The sequence below is a fragment of the Natrix helvetica genome (assembly GCF_964273705.1).
Source record: "Natrix helvetica genome assembly, chromosome: 3".
NCBI lineage: Eukaryota > Metazoa > Chordata > Lepidosauria > Squamata > Natricidae > Natrix > Natrix helvetica.
Window position 1 is genome coordinate 2,839,433 of NC_138549.1, and position 19,777 is coordinate 2,859,209.

The 19,777-nt window shown below is 44.1% G+C and overlaps 2 protein-coding genes across 4 annotated transcripts in view; one reads left to right on the forward strand and one right to left on the reverse strand.

Moving 5' to 3' along the window:
• DGKH (diacylglycerol kinase eta) overlaps window positions 1-504 on the reverse strand; it is a 105,754-nt gene extending 105,250 nt beyond the window's left edge. For both annotated transcript variants that reach the window (XM_081947902.1, XM_081947901.1), the window contains exon 1: window positions 170-504. In XM_081947902.1, coding sequence (XP_081804028.1) covers window positions 170-361 — 192 coding nt within the window. In that variant the 5' untranslated portion in view covers window positions 362-504. The remainder of the gene's footprint in view (window positions 1-169) is intronic.
• Window positions 505-18,489: 17,985 nt separating this feature from the next.
• Window positions 18,490-19,777, forward strand: part of VWA8 (von Willebrand factor A domain containing 8) — a 90,062-nt gene continuing 88,774 nt past the window's right edge. Inside the window, exon 1 of one of the 2 annotated variants that reach the window (XM_081947896.1) lies at window positions 18,490-18,710. In XM_081947896.1, coding sequence (XP_081804022.1) covers window positions 18,566-18,710 — 145 coding nt within the window. In that variant the 5' untranslated portion in view covers window positions 18,490-18,565. The remainder of the gene's footprint in view (window positions 18,711-19,777) is intronic. The other variant, XM_081947895.1, reaches the window with a different exon arrangement.

Consider the following 19,777-nt stretch of genomic DNA (forward strand, 5'->3'; position numbering starts at 1 on the left):
GAGGGAAGGACTCTTCCAGCTGTGCGCTAGCGGACAGGCAAGCAGGGGAGGCGGCCGCCCAAGGCAAGCAGGCACCGCTGCGCTCAGCTGCCTCTTCCCTGCGGTCCCCCTACTCGGGGGCAGCGGGACCCCCACCCCTCCCCTCCCTCCCCTCCCGGGCCGCGCCCACCTTGCTCCGGATCTGGCCCGAGGTGGAGACTTTGCGGATGAGCTTCTGCGGTCCTTCGGCCTCCCCATCGCTGTCCGACGACTCTTCGCCCTGGGCGGGCGCGGCGGCTGGGAGTCCCACGGCGCCCCCGGGGTCTCCCGGCGGCTGCTCCCGGAGCCCCGCGCCCGTCAGCCCCGCCTCGGCCCCGGCCATCTTCTCCGAGCGCAGCGCACCCGGGCCGGGCAAGGGAAGCGGAGTCCGACGGGCGCAACAGCCGCTCCCTGCTTCTGCCTCCTCCTCTTTTTCTCCTCCTCCTCCTTCTTTCTCCTCCCTCTCTTTCTTTTTCTCCTCCTCCTCCTTCCTCCTTCTTTTTTTCCTCCTCCCTCTCTTTTCTTCTCCTCCTTCCTCTTCCTCCCTCTCTTTTTTCTTCTCCTCCTCCTTCTCTTTTTCTCCTCCTCCTCTCCTCCTCCTTTTTCGCCTCCTTCCTCCCTCTCTCTTTTCTCCTCTTCCTTCTTTCTTCTCCTCCTCCTCTTTTTTCTCCTCCTCCCTCTCTCTTTTCTTCTCCTCTTCCTTCCTCTTCCTCCCTCCTCTTTTTCTCCTCCTCCTCCTTCCTCCTCCCTCTCTTTCTACTCCTCCTCCTCCTCTCTCTCTTTTTTTTCTCCTCCTCCTCCTTCCTCCTCTTTGCTCTTCCCTGGGCGGAGATGGAGGCGGTGGCGGGGATCAAAAGCCGAGGAGGAGCGGCCGCCACCGCCAAGCTCCAGCTCGGCCCCGCCTCGGCTCCAGCGACCGCCTCTGCCGGCTTCCGCAGCCGTCGCCGCCTCTCTCGGGGAAGCCGCGCAAAGCCGGAGGCGCGGGAGACGAGCAAGTGGCGGGCTGGGGAGGGAAGGAGGGGGCTGTCTTTGCAAGAAACCTGGGCGGGCGTCGGGGCTGCAAGGGGGGGGGTCTTTGCCAGAAACCTGGGTGGGGGTCTTCGTTGCAAGGGAGGGAGGGAGGGGGGACCTGGCTGGCTGGAGCGCACCGGCACAGGGGGACCCGGGGACGGAGAGGGAAGGGGGACGGTGCGCAAAGCAGGGCTGGTTTTCAAGAGGAGAGGAGCCTGTGCGCTAGAAACTGGATGGATTTGGGGAGGTGGGCAATAAAGCGAGTTACCCCCCCCCATTGAACATCTGGCAGAAGAAGGGCTTCTGGGGAAGCTGTCTTCAACCAATCCGACTAGAGCTGGAAGGGACTTTGGAGGTCTTCTAGTCCAACCTCCTGCTCAAGGTTTTTAAGAAGAGGTTGGAGAGAAATGGTAGAGCAGGAAACCCTGTCCCAGTTCAGACAAGTGGCTGTTCCGTCTCTTCTTAAAAGCCTCCAGTGACGGAGCAATCAGAACTTCTGGTGGCAAGCCGTTCCACTGGTTAATGGTCCTCACTGTCAGGAAGGAGAGTTGCTTCTCTCCTTGGTTAGTTTCCAACCGTTGCTTCTTCTCCTGCCTTCAGGTGCTTTGGAGAATAAATTGACCCCCTCCTCTTTGTGGCAGCCCCTCAAGTACTGGAATCCTGCTCTCATCCCCCCCCCCTCCTTATTTTCTTTAGACTGGCCAAACCCAAATCCTGCAACTGTTCTTCATAGATTTTAGCCTCCAGGCCTTTAATTATCTTAATTGCTCTTCTCTGCACCTTTTCCCACAAAGTTTCAACAACTTTTTTTTTTTATAATGTGGTGACCAAAACTGGGTTCAGTATTCCAGGTGTAGCCTTACTAAGGCTTTATAAATTGGTACTAATACTTCACATGATCTTCATTCTATGCCTCTGTTTATACAACCAAGGATTGTATTCGCTTTTTTGGCTGCAGCCGCACACGGCTGCCTCACTTTTGAGTGATCATCTACCAGGACTCCAAGCTCCCTCTCACAGTGACCGTTTTTGAGCCAGGTCTCACCTCATCTGGAGTTGTACTTTGGGCTTTTCCTGTCCCAGGTGTAAAACCTTGCTAGAGATCTTCTTAGCTAGGGATAGAGAGCATGCCTGCACAAGGAGGCATCATTGTGCATTGCACATTGTCCCAAGAAAAGACAAATGATGGTGGGACTGTCCCAGCAAGGAAAGAGAGAGAGAGAGAGAGAGAGATAGACAGAGACAGAGAGATAGAGAGGAAGAGAGAAGACAGAGACAGACAGACAGACAGGCAGGCAGGCAGACAGACAGACAGACAGAAACAGAGACAGAGACAGGGGGAGAGAGAAGACAGAGAGAGAAACAGACAGAGACAGAGAAGACAGAGACAGAGAGGAAGAGAGAAGACAGAGAGAGACAGAGAAGACAGAGCCACAGACACACACAGAGAGAGACACACACAGAGACAGAGAGATAGAGAGAGAGAGACAGAGAGATAGAGAGAGAGAGACAGAGAAAGAGAGAAGACACAGAGAGACACAGAGAGACACAGAGACAGACGGAGACAGAGAGGAAGAGAGAAGACAGAGAGAGACACAGAGATGGAGACAGAGAGGCAGAGAGAGAGACAGACAGAGAGAGACAGAGAAGACAGAGACACAGACAGAGAGACATACACAGAGAGAGACAGAGAGAGAGAGGAAGAGAGAAGACAGAGACAGAGAGAGAAAGAGAGACGGAGACAGAGAGGGAGAGAGAAGACAGAGAGAGACAGAGAGAGAAACAGACAGAGAAGACAGAGACACAGACACACAGACAGAGAGACAGAGACAGAGAGAGAATGAGAGAAGAGGGGAAGACAGAGAGAGGAGGGCCTACAAAGGATTGGCACATTGACCAGTTCGGGGTTCTTACCTACTCCATGAAGACCTAACACTAGGAGAAAAGCTGTGGCTGAAATACATTTGTGCTCTGGGTAAAAGTCTCCCAACAGCCTTCATTATTTGAACTCTTTATTTTAAGGTACAGGGAGTCCTCAACAGACAACCACAATGGAGCCCACAATTTCTGTGGCTAAGCGAGGGAGTTTCTTGAGAGAGCTTTGCTCCATTTTACGACTTTTCCTTGCCACCGTTCTTAAGCGAATCCCTGCAATGAAGTTAGTGACTTCGCCTATCAGAAGGTCGCAAAAGTGAACACACACACCGGGATGCTGCAACCGTCATAAATATGAGTCAGTGGCCAAGGGTCCAGATTTTGACCATGGGGATACTGCAACGGTCATAAGCGTGAAAAATGGTCACAGGTCAGTTTTTTCAGGGCCAACTTCCAACAGTCACTAACCGAACCGTCGTAATTTGAGGACTGCCTGAAGTTGTGCTTGTTGTAATGGGCCGAAGAGGCCAGGAGTTGGAAGTGTCCTTCCCCATCCTGAGCTGGCAGGAAATCCTATTGGCGTGAGATCGACAATCTCCATTCCTGATTCCCGTCCCGTTTTTTAATTTCCTCTCTTCCTACACGATGGAGTCGAACAGATTGCGCAGGGCTGCAGCCACAGCCGCCTTTGGACCCAGCCAGGAAAAGGGGGAAAACACGTCTTTAACTCCAGGTGCCTTTTAAAAAACGCTCTCCGGGAGCTGGGAGGGAGGGGGATGGTTGTTTTTAATTCAATTTTTTTTTATTCCCTTACATACCATTTTAAGTATACATCCACATAATTCTTCTTCTTTACATTTGTCATTCTTATACATTTGTTATTCCATTTAATGGGTAATAATATACATTTTGGGCTGCTTTATTTACCATCCCATCCGCCTCTTTTAACACCACCTTATTTTCCCTTTCTTTTCTCTTTCCCTCCCTTCTCTACTTTCTTCCTTCCTCCTCTCCTTCCCCTTCCTTCTTCCCTTACCTCTCCCCTACTCCTACTCTTCCTCTTCCCCTTCCTACCCTCTCTCCTTTTCTTTCTCTCCCTTCCACCCTTCTCTCCTTACCTCTTTCTTCCTTCCTCCTCTCCTTCCCCTTCCTTCTTCCCTTACCTCTCCCCTACTCTTATTCTTCCTCTTCCCCTTCCTACCCTCTCTCCTTCTCTTTCTCTCCCTTCCACCCTCCTCTCCTTAACTCTTTCTTCTTTCCCTCCTCTTCTTCTCATTCTCTCCTCCTTTCTCCCTTTCTTTTTCTGTTGTTCTAGGTGTCTCTTTCAAATCTCAGTTTATGTTTTCTTGGGATGGTATTTCCACAAACCCAAATATAATTTAGCATCATTTCTTATTCCCTTCCCTTCGCTAATCTAGCCTAACTATGTTTCCCCCTCCCCCCCAACTGGGGGAGAAATGTTGAAGGCAACATCTTGAGAACTTGGCAGAAATCAGAACCAGCCACTGAAAATAGTGACTTATGAGCCTTTCTTACACACACAAACGTTGCAACATCCCCCCCACGGACACACTTTTTGGTGTTAAGTGAAACATCCGTTAAGTGAGTTTTGCCCCATTTTACGACCTTTCTTGCCACTGTTGAGAAGTGAGTCACACAGCTGTGACGTGGACTCTGGCTTCCCCGTGGACTTTGCTTGTCACGTGACGCTAGGACATTGCAACCGTCCTAAGTACATGCCAGTTGCCCAGCCTCTGAATTTTGATCACATGTTCGTGGGGATGCTAAAAAGATTGTAAGTTTGAAAAGCGCCCATAAATTAATTTTTCCAGTGCCGTTGTAACTTTGCACAGTCACTAAATGAACTGTTGTAAATCCAGGACTCCCTGCGACTTTGAATGGTTGTAAGTCGAGGATTGTCTGCGAAAATCTTTCCATCAATGAGTCAACAACATTTGGAAATTCCCTTCCTTTAAAAGGATTGGAAGATGTTACAGAGAAATTCAGTGGCGTGTAAGGATTGAGAAGCAAGGAGAAATCTACCAGCACAACTCTGGGCTAGTTAAATATTTTCTAGCCTAAATATTGGAAAGCACGAAGCAGATAGATAGATTAGATGATAGATAGATAGATAGATAGATAGATAGATAGATAGATAGATAGATAGATAGATAGATAGATTAGATAGAGAGATAGAGAGATAGATAGATTAGATGATAGATAGATAGATGATAGATAGATAGATAGATAGATAGATAGATGATAGATAGATAGATGATAGATAGATAGATAGATAGATAGATAGATAGATGATAGATAGATAGATAGATTAGATGATAGATAGATAGATGATAGATAGATAGATAGATAGATAGATAGATAGATAGATAGATAGATAGATAGATGATAGATATGGGATGAGATGGATGGATGGATGGATGGATGGATGGATGGATGGATGGATAGATAGATAGATAGATAGATAGATAGATAGATAGAAGATAGATAGATGATAGATAGATAGATAGATAGATAGATAGATAGATGATAGATAGATAGATGATAGATAGATAGATAGATAGATAGATAGATAGATAGATAGATAGATGATAGATATGGGATGAGATGGATGGATGGATGGATGGATGGATGGATGGATAGATGATAGATAGATAGATAGATAGATAGATAGATAGAAGATAGATAGATAGATAGATGATAGATAGATAGATGATAGATAGATAGATAGATAGATAGATAGATAGATAGATAGATAGATAGATAGATGATAGATATGAGATGAGATGGATGGATGGATAGATAGATAGATGAGAGACATGAGAGAGAGATGAGAGAGATGGATGAGAGAGAGAGAGAGTTTGTGTGTGTGAGATAGAGATAGATAGATATTTAGAAGACATGAGAGAGAGATAAGAGAGAAAGAAAGAGGGAGATAATAGATAGAAAAATAGGTAGGTAGAGAGATTTTGCTAAGGGAGATCTCCCCTTTGTAAAATTGTCTGTCAAAATATTCTTTATCAATTATTAATTGTTGAGATGTGATAAGGGCTCTTAGCCACCGAAAGCATTAAGGGAATGTGATGGATATCCGGGATACCCAAATGGACAAAAAATTCATCCCCGTCTAACTGAAAATTGAAAAAGTTTTTTTCCTCCGCCAAAAAGCACTTAATTAAATTAATAAGGACTTTTACTGGGAAATGTGCTGATTGAAGGCAAATTGGCCACGATGCCTATATTATCATGGTGATTAGCATTTACACTCCGTAATGGATTAGGGTCCATTAGAAGTGCTTTGTGCATGGAGCTACTAGGCAAAGTGATAGCTTTTAAGAAAATATTTTTTCAATTGGTTCCATTTGTTTCATTTGATTTTTTTATTTATAGAATAGAATAGAAAAGAATAGAATAGAGTTGGAAGGGATCTTGAAGGTCTTCTAGTCCAACCCCCTGCCTAGGCAGGAAATCCTACACCACTTCAGACAAATGCTTGTCCAATCTCTTCTTAAAGACTTCCAGTGTTGGGGCATTCACAACTTCTGGAGGCAAGCTGTTCCACTGATTAATTGTTCTAATTGTCAGGAAGTTTCTCCTCAGTTCTAAGTTGCTTCTCTCCTTGATTAGTTTCCCACCTGTTGCTTCTTGTTCTACCCTCAGGTGCCTTGGAGAATAGCTTGACTCCCTCTTCTTTGTGGCAACCCCTGAGATATTGGAAGACTGCTATCATGTCTCCCCTAATCCTTCTTTCTATTAAACTAGACATACCCAGTTCCTGCAACCGTTCTTCATATGTTTTAGTCTCCAGTCCCCTAATCATCTTTGTTGCTCTTCTCTGCACTCTTTCCAGAGTCTCCACATCTTTTCTATATCGTGGAGACCAAAACTGAATGCAGGATTCCAAGTGTGGCCTTACCAAGGTTTTATAAAGTGGTATTAACCCTTCATGTGATCTTGATTCTGTCCCTCTGTTGATGCAGCCTAGAACTGTGTTGGCTTTTTTGGCAGCTGCTGCACACGGCTGGCTCATATTTAAATGGTTGTCCACTAGGACTCCAAGATCCCTCACACAGTTACTACTATTGAGCAAGGTACCACCTATACTGTACCTGTGCATTTGGTTTTTCTTGCCTAAATATAAACTTAATTTGCCTAAATTTGTTTGTTTGGGATTTGGAATTCAATACCACTGGGCTAAATCGAGTAACTTTTACCAGTCTAATTTTGAAGGGTTTGAACAAACTTTTGCAAGCAGTCCTCAATTTAAGACCGTTTGTTTAGTGGCCATTTGAAGTTACAACGGCACCCTTTTTCACACTTATGACCCTTTTTCACACTTACGACCATTGCAGCAACCCCCTTGGTCACATGATCAAAATTCAGACGCTTGGCAACTGTTTCACACTTATGACATTTGCAGAGTCTCGGGGTCATGTGATTTTCTTTTACGATCTTTTGACAAACAATATCAATGGGGATTCACTTAGCAACGGTGCCATTAACTGCACAGCTGCAGCAATTCCCTTCGCAACCTGGCCAAGGAAGTTCGTAAAATGGGGCAAAATTCATTTAACGAATGTCTCAACGACAGAAATGGACTCTATTGTGGTCATAAGTTGAGGACTACCTGTATTTAGTCCGATGACCCGGAATAAACATTGATGGGGAGAGTAAATTTCCATCGTGTATTGTTTTAATAATAACGGTGGGATAACGGCATCTCCCACGTCGTAACTTTGCTTCTCGCGGGTTTATGAGAAAAAGGAGGTGACAAAATCCGAAGTGCAGAGATCTTCCTAATGCCACGGCTTCCTCACAAGTTGCGGTGTTGAAGGCACCACGCCAAGGCACATATTTCGGGAGTCACACAGATGGAAACTTAACTTCAGAGTCGGCAGAGGTGGCCAGAGAGCTTGTGATGGATTGCACCTGGACGGAGCGACTTCATTCTTTCGCCATATATGCAGATAAAATGACAAGAAGCCGTTTCTCCAGGCGACCTGAGGCCAGTTCGCATCTGTTGCTATTCTTGCATGGGTCAGAAGAACGGAGTTGGGGCCTTGGAGGTCTTCTAGTCCAACCCCCCCCCTGCTCAGGCAGGAGACCCTGTACCATTTCAGACAAGGGCTCATCCAGCCTTTTCTTTAAAAAAGAAAAAAAAGGAAAAATTTCCAGGGATGGAGCACCCACAACCTCTGGTGGCAAGCAGTTCCACTGGTTAATTGTTCTCGCCGTCAGGACATTTCTCCTTAGTTCTAGGTTGCTTCTCTCCTTGATTAGTTTCCATCCGTTCTTTCTTGTTGTGACTTCCGGTGCTTTGGAGACTAAGTTGGCCCCCTTCTTCTTCTCCTAGTTTAACTCAGTGGTGAAATTCTTTTTTTTTTTACTACTGGTTCTGTGGGGTGGCTTGGTGGGTGTGGCAGGGGAAGGATTCTGCAAAATCTCCATTCCCACCCCACTCAAACTGGTACAACAAAAATTTCCGCTACCGGTTCTCCAGAACCTGTCAGAACCGGCTGAATTTCACCCCTGGTTTAACCCCCTGCTCAAAGTTTTAAAGAAGAGATTGGACAATCACTGGTCTGAAATGGTAGAATAGGAGACCTTCTACTATTTAAGACAAGTGACTGCCCAGTCTCTTCTTAAAAGCCTCCAGCGATGGAGCAACCACAACTTCTGGTGGCAAGCAGTTCCACTGGTTAATTGTTCTCGCCGTCAGGAAGTTTCTCCTTAATTCCAGGTTGCTTCTCTCTTTGATTAGTTTCCATCTATTGCTTTTTCTCATCTCTTTTGGTGCTTTGGAAAATAAGCTGTCCCCCTCCTCTTTGTGGTAGCCCCTCAAATACTGCAATACTGCTCTCACGTCCCTCCTAGTCCTTTTTTCTCTCTAGACTAGCCATAGCCGGTTCCTGCAACCGTTCTTCATATGTTTTAGTCTCCAGGCCTGGATTCGTTTCCATCCACTGCTTCTTGTCCTGCCCTTTAAGACGAGACAGGACAGCCCCTCGTCTGAAATAGCGTATAGGCTCTCCTGCTTGTGCAGGGGTTGGACTAGAAGACCTCCAAGGTCCCTTCCCATTCTGTTATTTTGTTAGTTGCAGCAAAAGAAGAAGTTTGAATGTTTGACATCCAGTTCCCACTTCCATCCCACTTTCCTTGGGAACCATTTACCTCCTTTTTTAAACGTTTCTTGTTATTTCTTTGTTCTTTGATAGCTCGGAGAACTTCTTATCCATTTTTTTTTCTTTTGACTTTATTTTTTTTTTAAAAGACTTTTAAAGCTTTCTTGGCACCATGTCTGATGCTAGGAACAAAGAGGGCAGTCAAGCTGCCTTGTGACTCACTCAGAGGCGTGTTAGGCAGAAACGGATCCGGTAAAAATAAAATAAAATGATAAAGTAGAAGAGAGAGAGAAGCGTCTGTCAAATTGTGGAATCGCATCCTTCCATGTGAAAAGGATAGGATCTCTCATTTCAAGGATAGGATCTGGATTTCCAGTTGCCTTCTGATGATAAGATTCAAGAGAGCACCTGCAATAGGATCAGAGGTTGTGTAGTGAGAAATAATTCAATGTTCTAGCATGTTCCTATGTATTCCTACTATACTCCTAATATTTAGTTTCCTGGTATGATTTATGTGGATTGCTTATTTAGTATCCTAGGACTGTCACTAAGTGTTGTATCTCACAATTTATGATGAATGTATTTTTATGATGACTATGATCATGATTTATCATTTACTAGCCGATGATCTGGTGTTGCCATTGGTGTTTGTTTATTGGGTGGGGGGGAATGTCAGGACCAAACGTAATTTCTAATATTGGATTTTTCCCCTTAGCAGAGGGATCCCCAATGTGGAGTACGGTGAAGCTGTTACCATGGCAAATCCACTGCGCTGCACAGAAACCATTTTACGGCAGTATAGTAGAAGCCATTTTAAGGCACAACAGGCTGTATCTTAACAGAACACCCCCCCCAAGGGGTTTCAGGGTTGTCCTACCCCCCATAGTATTCGTCTCCAGAGAGTAAGTCATCTTTGTACCGTTTGGTTGAAATTGCTCGAGGTGTTCCAGAGTTATGCTGGAACACACACACACAAATACACACACAAAGCCATTTATATACAGATACCATGATTCCCCGAAAATAAAACAGGGTCTTATTTTCTTTTGACCCCAAAAATAAGCGCTTGGCCTTATTTTCAGGGAGGTCTTATTATTTTTGAGGAGCAGGAGGCGGCGGGCGTGGTCATGGCTGCTGCTGTGTTGCAATATTTTCAGGGAGAGCTTATTTTAGCACATGCGCTCAAAAGCCGGATTGGGCTTATTATCTGGGAAATAGGGTATACAGATATAGATATCACCTAAGACAAATACCTTGAATGTCCAATCACACGTGGCCAATAAAGAATTCTATCCTATCCTATCCTATCCTATTCTCTATTCTCTATTCTATTCTATATTCTATATTCTATTCTTTATTCTCTTCTCTTCTATATTCTCTTCTCTTCTCCTCTCTCCTATTCTCTTCTCTTCTGTTCTCTATTCTATTCTTCTCTTCTCTTTTCCTATTCTATTCTATTCTATTCTCTTCTCTATTCTCTTCTATTCTCTATTCTATTCTATATTCTCTTCTCTCTCCTATTCTATATTCTCTTCTCTTCTCTTCTCTATTCTATTCTATTCTATTCTATTCTATATTCTATTCTCTATTCTATTCCATATTTTCTTCTCTCTCCTATTCTATTCTATTCTATATTCTCTTCTCTTCTCTTCTCCTCTCTCCTATTCTATTCTATTCTATATTCTCTTCTCTCTCCTATTCTATTCTGTTTTGTTTTGTTCTATTCTGTTCTATTCCTTCCCCTCTCATTGATGGAGGAACATTCTTTGCCCTGAATTTCCCCATTATTAGATTAAGTATAATTTAGAATGAGACACTGATTTTCTCTCTTCTCAGAACACAAAATATGAAAAGGCTATGTAGGAAGCCATTGGTGTCTTGTGATCTAAGGACAAGTCTGTCTAGGCCTCTGATCAAAAATATGCTCTGAATCCAGTATTTGACCTGACAAAATATGCAAGCAATATAGTGTTTGTGAGTGGTCTTTTTCTACCTGGTGGGAAATCTTGCTTCATATCCCTTTGTGGCATCTTCTTCTTGATTTATTGGTCAAACACCGTAGCCTGTTGTGAAATCAAATGCAACATGGAGAGGGAGGAGGGGGAGGGGAGGAGAAGGAGGAGGAGGAGGAGGAGGAGGAGGAGGAGGAGGAGGAGGAGGAGGAGGAGGAGGAGGAGAAGAAGAAGAAGAAGAAGAAGAAGAAGAAGAAGAAGAAGAAGAAGAAGAAGAAGAAGAAGAAGAAGAAGAAGAAGACGACTACTTCATGTGGCCAAGTGTGATTAGACACAGAAGGAATTTGTCTTCTTGTTAATGCTCGTTTATGTCACTGTTAATTCTTAATGCTAAGTTTTGTCAAAAGTGTGGCAAAATCTGTTGAGAGAAGGGGCGGGCTATATTACTACTTTGAAACCAAACCAGTTAAAGACAGCTTTAAGCTGTGTAGGTGTAGGCTTGAAAATATATGAAGACAACATTATAAGGAGGTTGTCAGACCTGCAGCCATCCTTACTTTTGGATTTTTGACCTGCCACAATTTCTATTATTCTACTATGCATTTTCTATTGTGGGAAAATGGGAGGGGGGATTGTATGGAGTTAGATGATATGTAGCCATAACAAAATTCTTTCTAGAAAGCCAAGGTCATCCTTTGTCTCTGCACCTGACCGGTACTGGATGGGTGGAACTGCCAGCATGGCAGTAAAAGATTGGACCATGGGATGGACTTGTGGGTGTGGGGGCAAGATCTTGAACTTTCAACTGGGTGGGGAAAACCGGGAAGCTTTCAGATTCGGGTTTTCCCAGATGTGCCAACATGGCTCTCTTCATCAATTGGAACTTTGAGCAATACTTTGTCTTGGACTCTGATTTATTTTTGGATGCTATTTGGAACCTTGACAGAGGTGGGATTTTTAAAGCAATAAACACAACATTCATGGGCTACATTTGCTTCATTTGAAGAGGAGGTAAGGATAAACTGGAGAGTTTAATCTCGTAGCAATGTTTACACATTGTATCTCGATGTCAGATTAGACAGGAAAACTGGCTTGTTTTCCCGAACGGAAGATATTAAAACACAATTATTGATTATATTGGAGTGGAAGGGAGATAAGACCAAAGTCAGGTGCTCAAAAGGGGAATATAAGTTGCCAAGGCATCTTGTTGCCTAGAAACTACAAACAGAGAAAAAGGCCTCGTGGTTGAGGATAAAAAGCACAGATGACGTGGATTGTTTCCAATATTTTGTAGTTACACACCAACACCACTGTAGGCATTTTGTGGCTATTCCCACTTTGCCAGATGTGCTCCTCTACAGAAAAATGGCCTTGTGGATTAGCTGTGTGGGCAATCCTAATTTAGGAATTCATCTTATCGCACCAAACTTTCCTCCAAAGTAAGCCGGTCTGTCTGCTTGTCTGTCTGCCTGTCTCTATCTAGCTATCTGTCTGTCTGTCTATACCTAACATCTGTCTGTCTGTCTGTCCATCCCCCCATCCCTCCATCTATACCTAACATCTGTCAATCTATCTATACTAACATCTGTTTGTCTGTCTGTCTATCTATCTATCCATCCATCTATCCACCCATCCTCTTTCCCATCTATCTATCCCTATCTATCTATCTATCTATCTATCTATCTATCTATCTATCTATCTATCTATCATCTATCTATCTATCTATAACATCTGTCTGTCTGTCTATCCATCTATAACATCTATCTATACCTAACATCTGTCTGTCTGTCTGTCTGTCTGTCTGTCTGTCTGTCTATCTATCTATCTATCTATCTATCTATCATCTATCTATCTATCTATCTATCATCTATCTATCCACCCACCTATCTATCTATCTATCATCTACAGTATATAAAGGGTGGGAAGGTACCTGTGTGCCTTCAGCTTTTAGTCATGCTGGACACATAACCACGGAGACGTCTTCAGACAGCGCTGGCTCTTTGGCTTTGAAACGGAGATGAGCACTGCCCCCTAGAGTCGGGAATGACTAGCACGCATGTACCTTTATATATATTTTAATATTGCAACATTCCTTTTTGTGTATCCCGCTAATTGCGTTAGCTATGTTTGCCTTTTTTTCAGTTGGGCAGCTTTTTCTAGCTGCAAACCTTGTGCACGAGTCATTGAAATACCTATTGGTGAAATTAAATGAGTTGGGCGTTAAAAAGCAACGTGTTGGAAGCAAAGAACAAGAAAAGCTGTTCTGAGGATGGACACACACACACACACACACACACACAGATTCCTTGTGTTTGAGAAGCTAGGATGCACATCAATGCACCCGGATCAGGGTTGCATAACAAATACAAAGTATCTTTGACTTACAACCACAATTGAGCCCAAAATTTCTGATACGGAGACATTTCTTACGTACTTTTTGCCCAATTTTAATGACCTTTCTTGCCCCGGTTGTTAAGTGAATCACTGTGGCTGTTAAGTTAGTAACAGGGTTGCTAATTGAATCAGGTTTCCCCATTGACTTTCTTCCTCTCCTCCAAAAAGCAACTGGACTTTTTCTTTGAAGACGTTTTGCTTCTCATCCAAGAAGCTTCAGAGCTGAAGAAGCTTCTGGTATGAAAAGTGAAACGTCTTCAAAGAAAAAGTCCAGCTGCCTCTTGGAAAAAAAGCACCCTTGGGACAATCATGACCTGGATGACGGAGAATCTCCATAGACGTTGTCTATGCAAATCTGTACATTGGGGAAACAAAACAGCCACTTCATAAACGGGTGGCGCAACATAGCAGAACAAACCCATCAGGGCAAGATTCAGCGGTCCATCTGCAAGACAAAGGCCACTCTTTTGAAGATGTCCACATTTTGCACAGAGGTGACTGCTGGTTTGATAGAGGGTCAAAGAGGCCATCTAGGTCAAAATTGAACATCCCTCTCTCAACAGAGGAGGAGGGACACAACACCGCCCCTGTCCTGCCAACAACACGGTCCTTTCAGCAGTTTCACACCCATTTGCACCATTCAGGTGACCATGAGGACACCGATTAATCTCCAAGTGTCCTCAATGATGCTCTTTAAAGGATGCGAATGACCAACTGTCTGCAAGGAGTATAAATCCTTCAAATTCTCCACTGTCCAGAGCTGGAGAAGCTTCTTGGATGAGAAAGGAAATGTCTTCAAGGAAGAACAAAGTCCAGTTACCTTTGGAGGAAAAAAGCATCCTTGGGTTTTGCATGCAGTGTTCCTCAAACAAAAAAAAAAGCCCACCTCTGTTTGGAAGCTGCAGAGACTTTTATTGATGGTTGCATTTGCCACTCCGTTAAACAAAGTTAGTTCATTGGAAGTCCAATGTTTTCCCCAACAACGGGAGTAATCTAGTTGGGAAAGGAATTGATGGTCGAAAAGCAGAGACGGGGGAAGAGAGCTGTAATCCATTACTGAGTAGATCTTCAATTTTGGAGGTTCCGCAACATCGTTCCGACTGTAATTGGCTGTCAGTTCTTCCCTTTAGACAATCCAGGATAATTTCTCTAATTGGAATGTTCGCTAACGAGAAGCTTGTAGACATAAAGGCGCAGAAAGAGACATTAAGTCTAATGTCTCTCTTAACTGCAGCTTGTTGTGAGAATAGTTAAAGCTAGATATCCTTAAGTATGAAGCATGGTATGCCGAGTTGCACAACTACTCGACGGGAGTGCCCAAGCATGTGCAAAGTGCCTTTTGCACCAAAGACCCAGACAGTTAACACAACCAACTGCTCCTGGAATCACTTCTACAAAATAGCCTGTAGAGATTCTCCCTCCTCCAAGTCATGGTTGTCCCAAGGGTACTTTTTCAGGAGGCAACTGGTCTTCCTTTTTCTTTTGAAGACGTTTTGCTTCTCAGCCAAGAAGCTTCTTCAGCGGTGACAGGACAGTGGGGAATGGAAGGATTTATATTCCTTGCAGACACCTGGACATTTGCATCCTTTAAGAGGGTCATTGAGGCCACTTGAAGGTTTATCTGTGTCTTCAGGGTCACCTGAGTGGTGCAAATGGTTCCTGTAGTCTGCAATTTTTTCCCCCTCTGGAAATCCATTCCTCCTCCTACACCATTCCAAGGGTCTTCATCCCAAATTGCATAGCTAAAAGTCTACAAAGGTACAACAATAATGCAAATGTTTTTAATACAAGGAAGAGAAGAATCCTAGCCAAATGCCAGAATTTTAAAAAGAAAAGAAACAATTGGATAGAAAAAGCAGCCAAAACACTCAGGATTGGAATAGATTGATAGGGGTGAAAACACTGACAAAAGTAAAAGTTTTCAGGCATTCATTCGCTGTTCAAAATTTCAAATTCTCAGACACCATTATTTGTTGTTTGGCAATGAAGAATTTGTCTCCGTTTACTGATGATGTCTCAGTTATTGCAGGGAAATAATTATGTTTTGAAAAAAATCAACCAAGCTGGAGAAGTATTGACAGGTTCAGACATTTTAAAGGGTGTGTGTGTGTGTGTGTGTGTGTGCCACTTCTTAGTCATCTTGATTCCCAGCAACAGCCTCCAAAAGTCCTTGCAGGTTTTTGGCATCCACTTACAACCTCAACTGAGTCCAAAATTTCTGTTGCTAAGCGAGACAATTGTTAAGCGAGTTTTGCTCCATTTTACGACCTTTCTTGCCGTAGTGGTTACGTGAATCAATGCAGTCGTTAAGTAGTAAGAAGGCTGTTAAGTGATCTGGTTTCATCATTGAATACGTCATCAATACGAGTCAGTTGCCAAGCCTCCGAATTTTGACCATGCCACCACGGGGATGCTGGAACGGTTAACCGGTCATAAGTCACTTTTTTTTCAGGGCTGTTGCAACGTTAAACGGTCACTAAATGTGTGGTTGTAAATCAAAGTCTCCCTGTGCAACAAGCTCTGCATCCTGCTAATCCCATCGTGAAAACACAGCTAGTAAATTTTTAAACAGATAAATATGCAGTTGCAAACTCCATTCTCAGGGTTTTGTGACTCTGCTGTGCGCTTATTCAAGTCTGAATTAATTCCTGCCAGAAAATTATGTGGATAGAATTATTGTGTGCGTAGCTTCTACCCAAGCTAGCAGTTGTAAGAGAACGTACAGAACCGGGAGATCAATTGCTTAATAATGAAGGTACATTGTCTTTTCGTACTTGTTCAATTAGAATTCTGTCAACCACATCCCCAGGGACAATTAAGAAAGCGATACTCCTTCAGTTGCATTCAGTTTTATAACCTTTTGCTATTATTGAAGGGAATAATAACGGCATTCTGCCAAGTGACTAGTACAGGTACGGGCTTCACAGACCTTAAAACAAGCTGCAGAGTCATTCCTGAAGCCTCGACATCTCCGTTTTAACATTGCTCCAGCGATACGGGCAGTCCTCAACATACGACTGCAATCAAGCTCAAAATTTCCATGACTAAGCAAGACAGTGGTTAAGTGAGTTTTGCCTCATCTTACGATCTTTCTCGCCAGCCGTCAAGCGAATCGCTGCATTGTTAAGTCGGTAACACACGGTTGTTAAGTGGATCCGGCTTCCCCCTTTGCTTGTCAGGAGGTCGCTAAATGGGATCACATGACACTGCAACCGTCATAAGTACATGCCAGTTTCCAAGCTTCTGAATTTTGATCACGTGACCACGGGGATGCTGCAACGGTTGTTAAGTGTGAAAAATGTCCATAAGTCACTTTTTTCAGTGTTGGTGTAATTTTGAGCAGTCACTAAACGAAAGGTTGTAAGTCAAGAGCAACCTTTAGTTGTCAATGTAATACTTTTCTACATTCTCGCATTCCTTGTGACTTTTTAGCAGTTTTGTTTTTCTTGGACACAATCATTTATGCATTTATTTAGGTTCTGTTCGTCAGCCCATCACTGTCATTCTCAAAAAATATATATCTCAACGATGTCTTCCAGCATTGTTTCACTTCAGTCTCATTCAAAATCATTTCATCGTTTTTATTTTCAGTTCCCTTCACCCTGCTGGAGGCTTTGTTTGGCCCTCTTCGTCCACTTCCAAACCATTTTTTAAAAACGTCCATCAAAATCACACTGCATTTTCTCTGCCGTTTTTCATCCAAACCGTTCCTTGCTCTCTTTAACTATTTTTGTCATTCCTTGTTCAATATGCACATGACTCAGTTTCTCTCACACTCCATTTCCCCCCTACAATTATTCACGATTTTTTTCCTCACCCACAGAATCTCACACCTTTTATTCTACCAAGCCTACCTTTTCATATTTCTCATTAGTGTAATCCTACATGCTTTTGTGACACTGCATAATCTAATTTTTTTTCCCAAGCAGCTTTTACATTCTCTTTCCTTAACCATTTTCTATTTACTCTGTTGAGAGATTAACCTTTTTTAAAAAGTTCCATTTCATAAAGGATATTCTCTTCTCATGATTGTTCTATGAATAGTCCTGCCTTCAGGTGCTTTGGAAAATAAGTTGATCCCCTTCTTTGGGGCAGCCCCCCAAATACTGGAACATGGCTATCATGTCACCACTAGTCCTTCTTTTCACTAGACCTACACAATTCCAGCAACCGTTCTTCATATGTTTTAGAAAAGATGATTTTCTCTAATCATCTTTGTTGATCTTCTCTGCACCCTTTCCAGAGTGCCCTTTGCACTCTTGAAAGGGTGCAGAGATGGGTGGATGAGTGCACTTTGCATTCATCCACCCATCCCTTCCTGAGCTTTACAAGGCAGATTCTCCCTCTGCTCCTTGGTGTAATGCCAAAGTTTGGCCATCTTGCAGGGAAGGCAGCCAAATAATGAATTTCTTTTCTTTTCCTTCCTTCTCGCTCTCTGCTTTCTATTTCAGTGGTGACCCTTCCCTTGTAATTTTCTCTCTATTTTAGGGGTGACCCTTCCCCGCCTTCTCTCTTTCCTGATTCTCTCTCTCTCTCTTTCTCAATTTCAGTGGTGATCCTTACCCTCTTCTGTCCTTCTCTCTTTTGCAATTTTCTCTCTATTTCTGTCTTTCTGTCTCCCCCCCCCCCGCCTGTCTCTCATGATTTTCTCTCTATTTCAATGGTGATCCTTTCCTTCTTTCTTTCTGACTTTTCTTTCCTTCTGACTTTCTTCTGTAACTCTCTGTTTCTCAGTGGTGACTCTTCCTTCCCTCTCTCCCCCTCTTTCTTTCTCTTTTGTTTTTTTCCCTTTCTTTCTTCTTTTCATTCTTTCTTTTAATGACTTTTTTTCTTTCTGACTTTCTGTAACTCCCTCTTTCTCAATGGTAACCCTCCCTCCCTCTCCTCTCCTCTCTCCCTCGTCTTTCTCTCTATTTCAGTGGCGACCCTTCCTTCGCTATCCCCTTCTCTCTATTCCCCTCACCCCAATCCCAGCTGGGTCCAAACCCGCGGTGCTTCCTCCGACCCCCTGGCTGGGAAAGAGCCAGCCGGCCCTCTCCTTCCAGGGTTGAGCGCCTCCCCGGCAGAGCCCGGCCCGGCCCTCAAAAGCGTCGCCGGCGTTTCCGGGCGGAGGCGGTGCGTCGCCGGACCGCGTCCCCCAGGGCCCTCTTCCTCCTCCTCCTCCTCCGGCAGGCCATGCAGGCCCGGGTGGTGTCCCTGGGCAGGGCGGGCGGCGGCGGGGGTCCCTGCGTGGGCTCCTCGGCTGCCCGCAGGGTCCGCCTCCTCCTGCAGCAGGTGGCCGGGCTGCGGGGCGGACTCCGGGCCTTGCACGGCGGACAAGGTGAGGCGGACGGGGGGGTGGGGTGCAGTGACCCCGCAGGGCGTGGAGAGCCTGGGAGGGTTTGGCTGTCTCGGGGGAGATGGAAATGGGGGGAGGGGGCTTCTGGGGGGGAGGAAGGGGATGCTCTGCGATGGGGGGCTCGGAGAAAGGCTGGGGGCTGGACCGACCGACCTCCCCCCCCTTCTCTCTCTCTCTTATTCCTTCTTTCCATCCTTCTTTATTTCCTCCCTCTCTGGCTTTCTTTTGACTTTCTCAGTCGTGGTTCTTTCTTTCTTTTTCTTTCTTTCTTTTCTGGCTCTCTTTTGTAACTTTCTCTCAACGATGACATTTCTTCCTTCCTTCCTTTCTTTCCTTTCCGACTTTCTGACTTTTCTTTCCTTCTTTTTGACTTCCTTCTGCAACTTTCTCTCTCTCAACGGTGATCTTTTTTTCTTTCTTTCTTTCTTTCTTTCTTTCTTTCTTTCTTTCTTTCTTTCTTTCTTTCTTTCGACTTCCTTCTGCAACTTTCTCTCTTTCAACGGTAATCTTTCTTTCTTTCTTTCTTTCTTTCTTTCTTTCTTTCTTTCTTTCTTTCTTTCTTTCTTTCTTTCTTTCTTTCTTTCTTTCTTTCTTTCTTTCTTTCTTTCTTTCTCTGACATTCTTTTGTAACTTTCTCTCTCTCTCAGTGATGATCCTTCCTTCTTCCATTTTTTTCTTTCTGACTTTTATTTCTGACTTTTTTCTGTAACTTTCTCTCTCTCAATGGTGACCTTTCTTTCTCTTTCTGATCTTTCATTCTTTCTGACTTTGTTCTGTAAATTTCTCTTTCTTTCATTGGTGACCCTTCCTTCCTTCCTTTCCCCCCCTCCTCTCTCTTTCTTTCTGACTTTTTGTTCTTTCTTTCTCACTTCCTTTTGTGACTTTTTCTCTCTCTCACTGGTGACCCTCCCTTCCCCCAGTTGATAGTAGATATAGAGAGATGGAGCATGAAAACTTGGAAGGTGGACCACTATGTGCAGCTATTGGTCGTTGTGTGAACCAAAACTAGGAACATGTCCTTAGGTGCCCCATTGTGTGAAGAGGGCCAG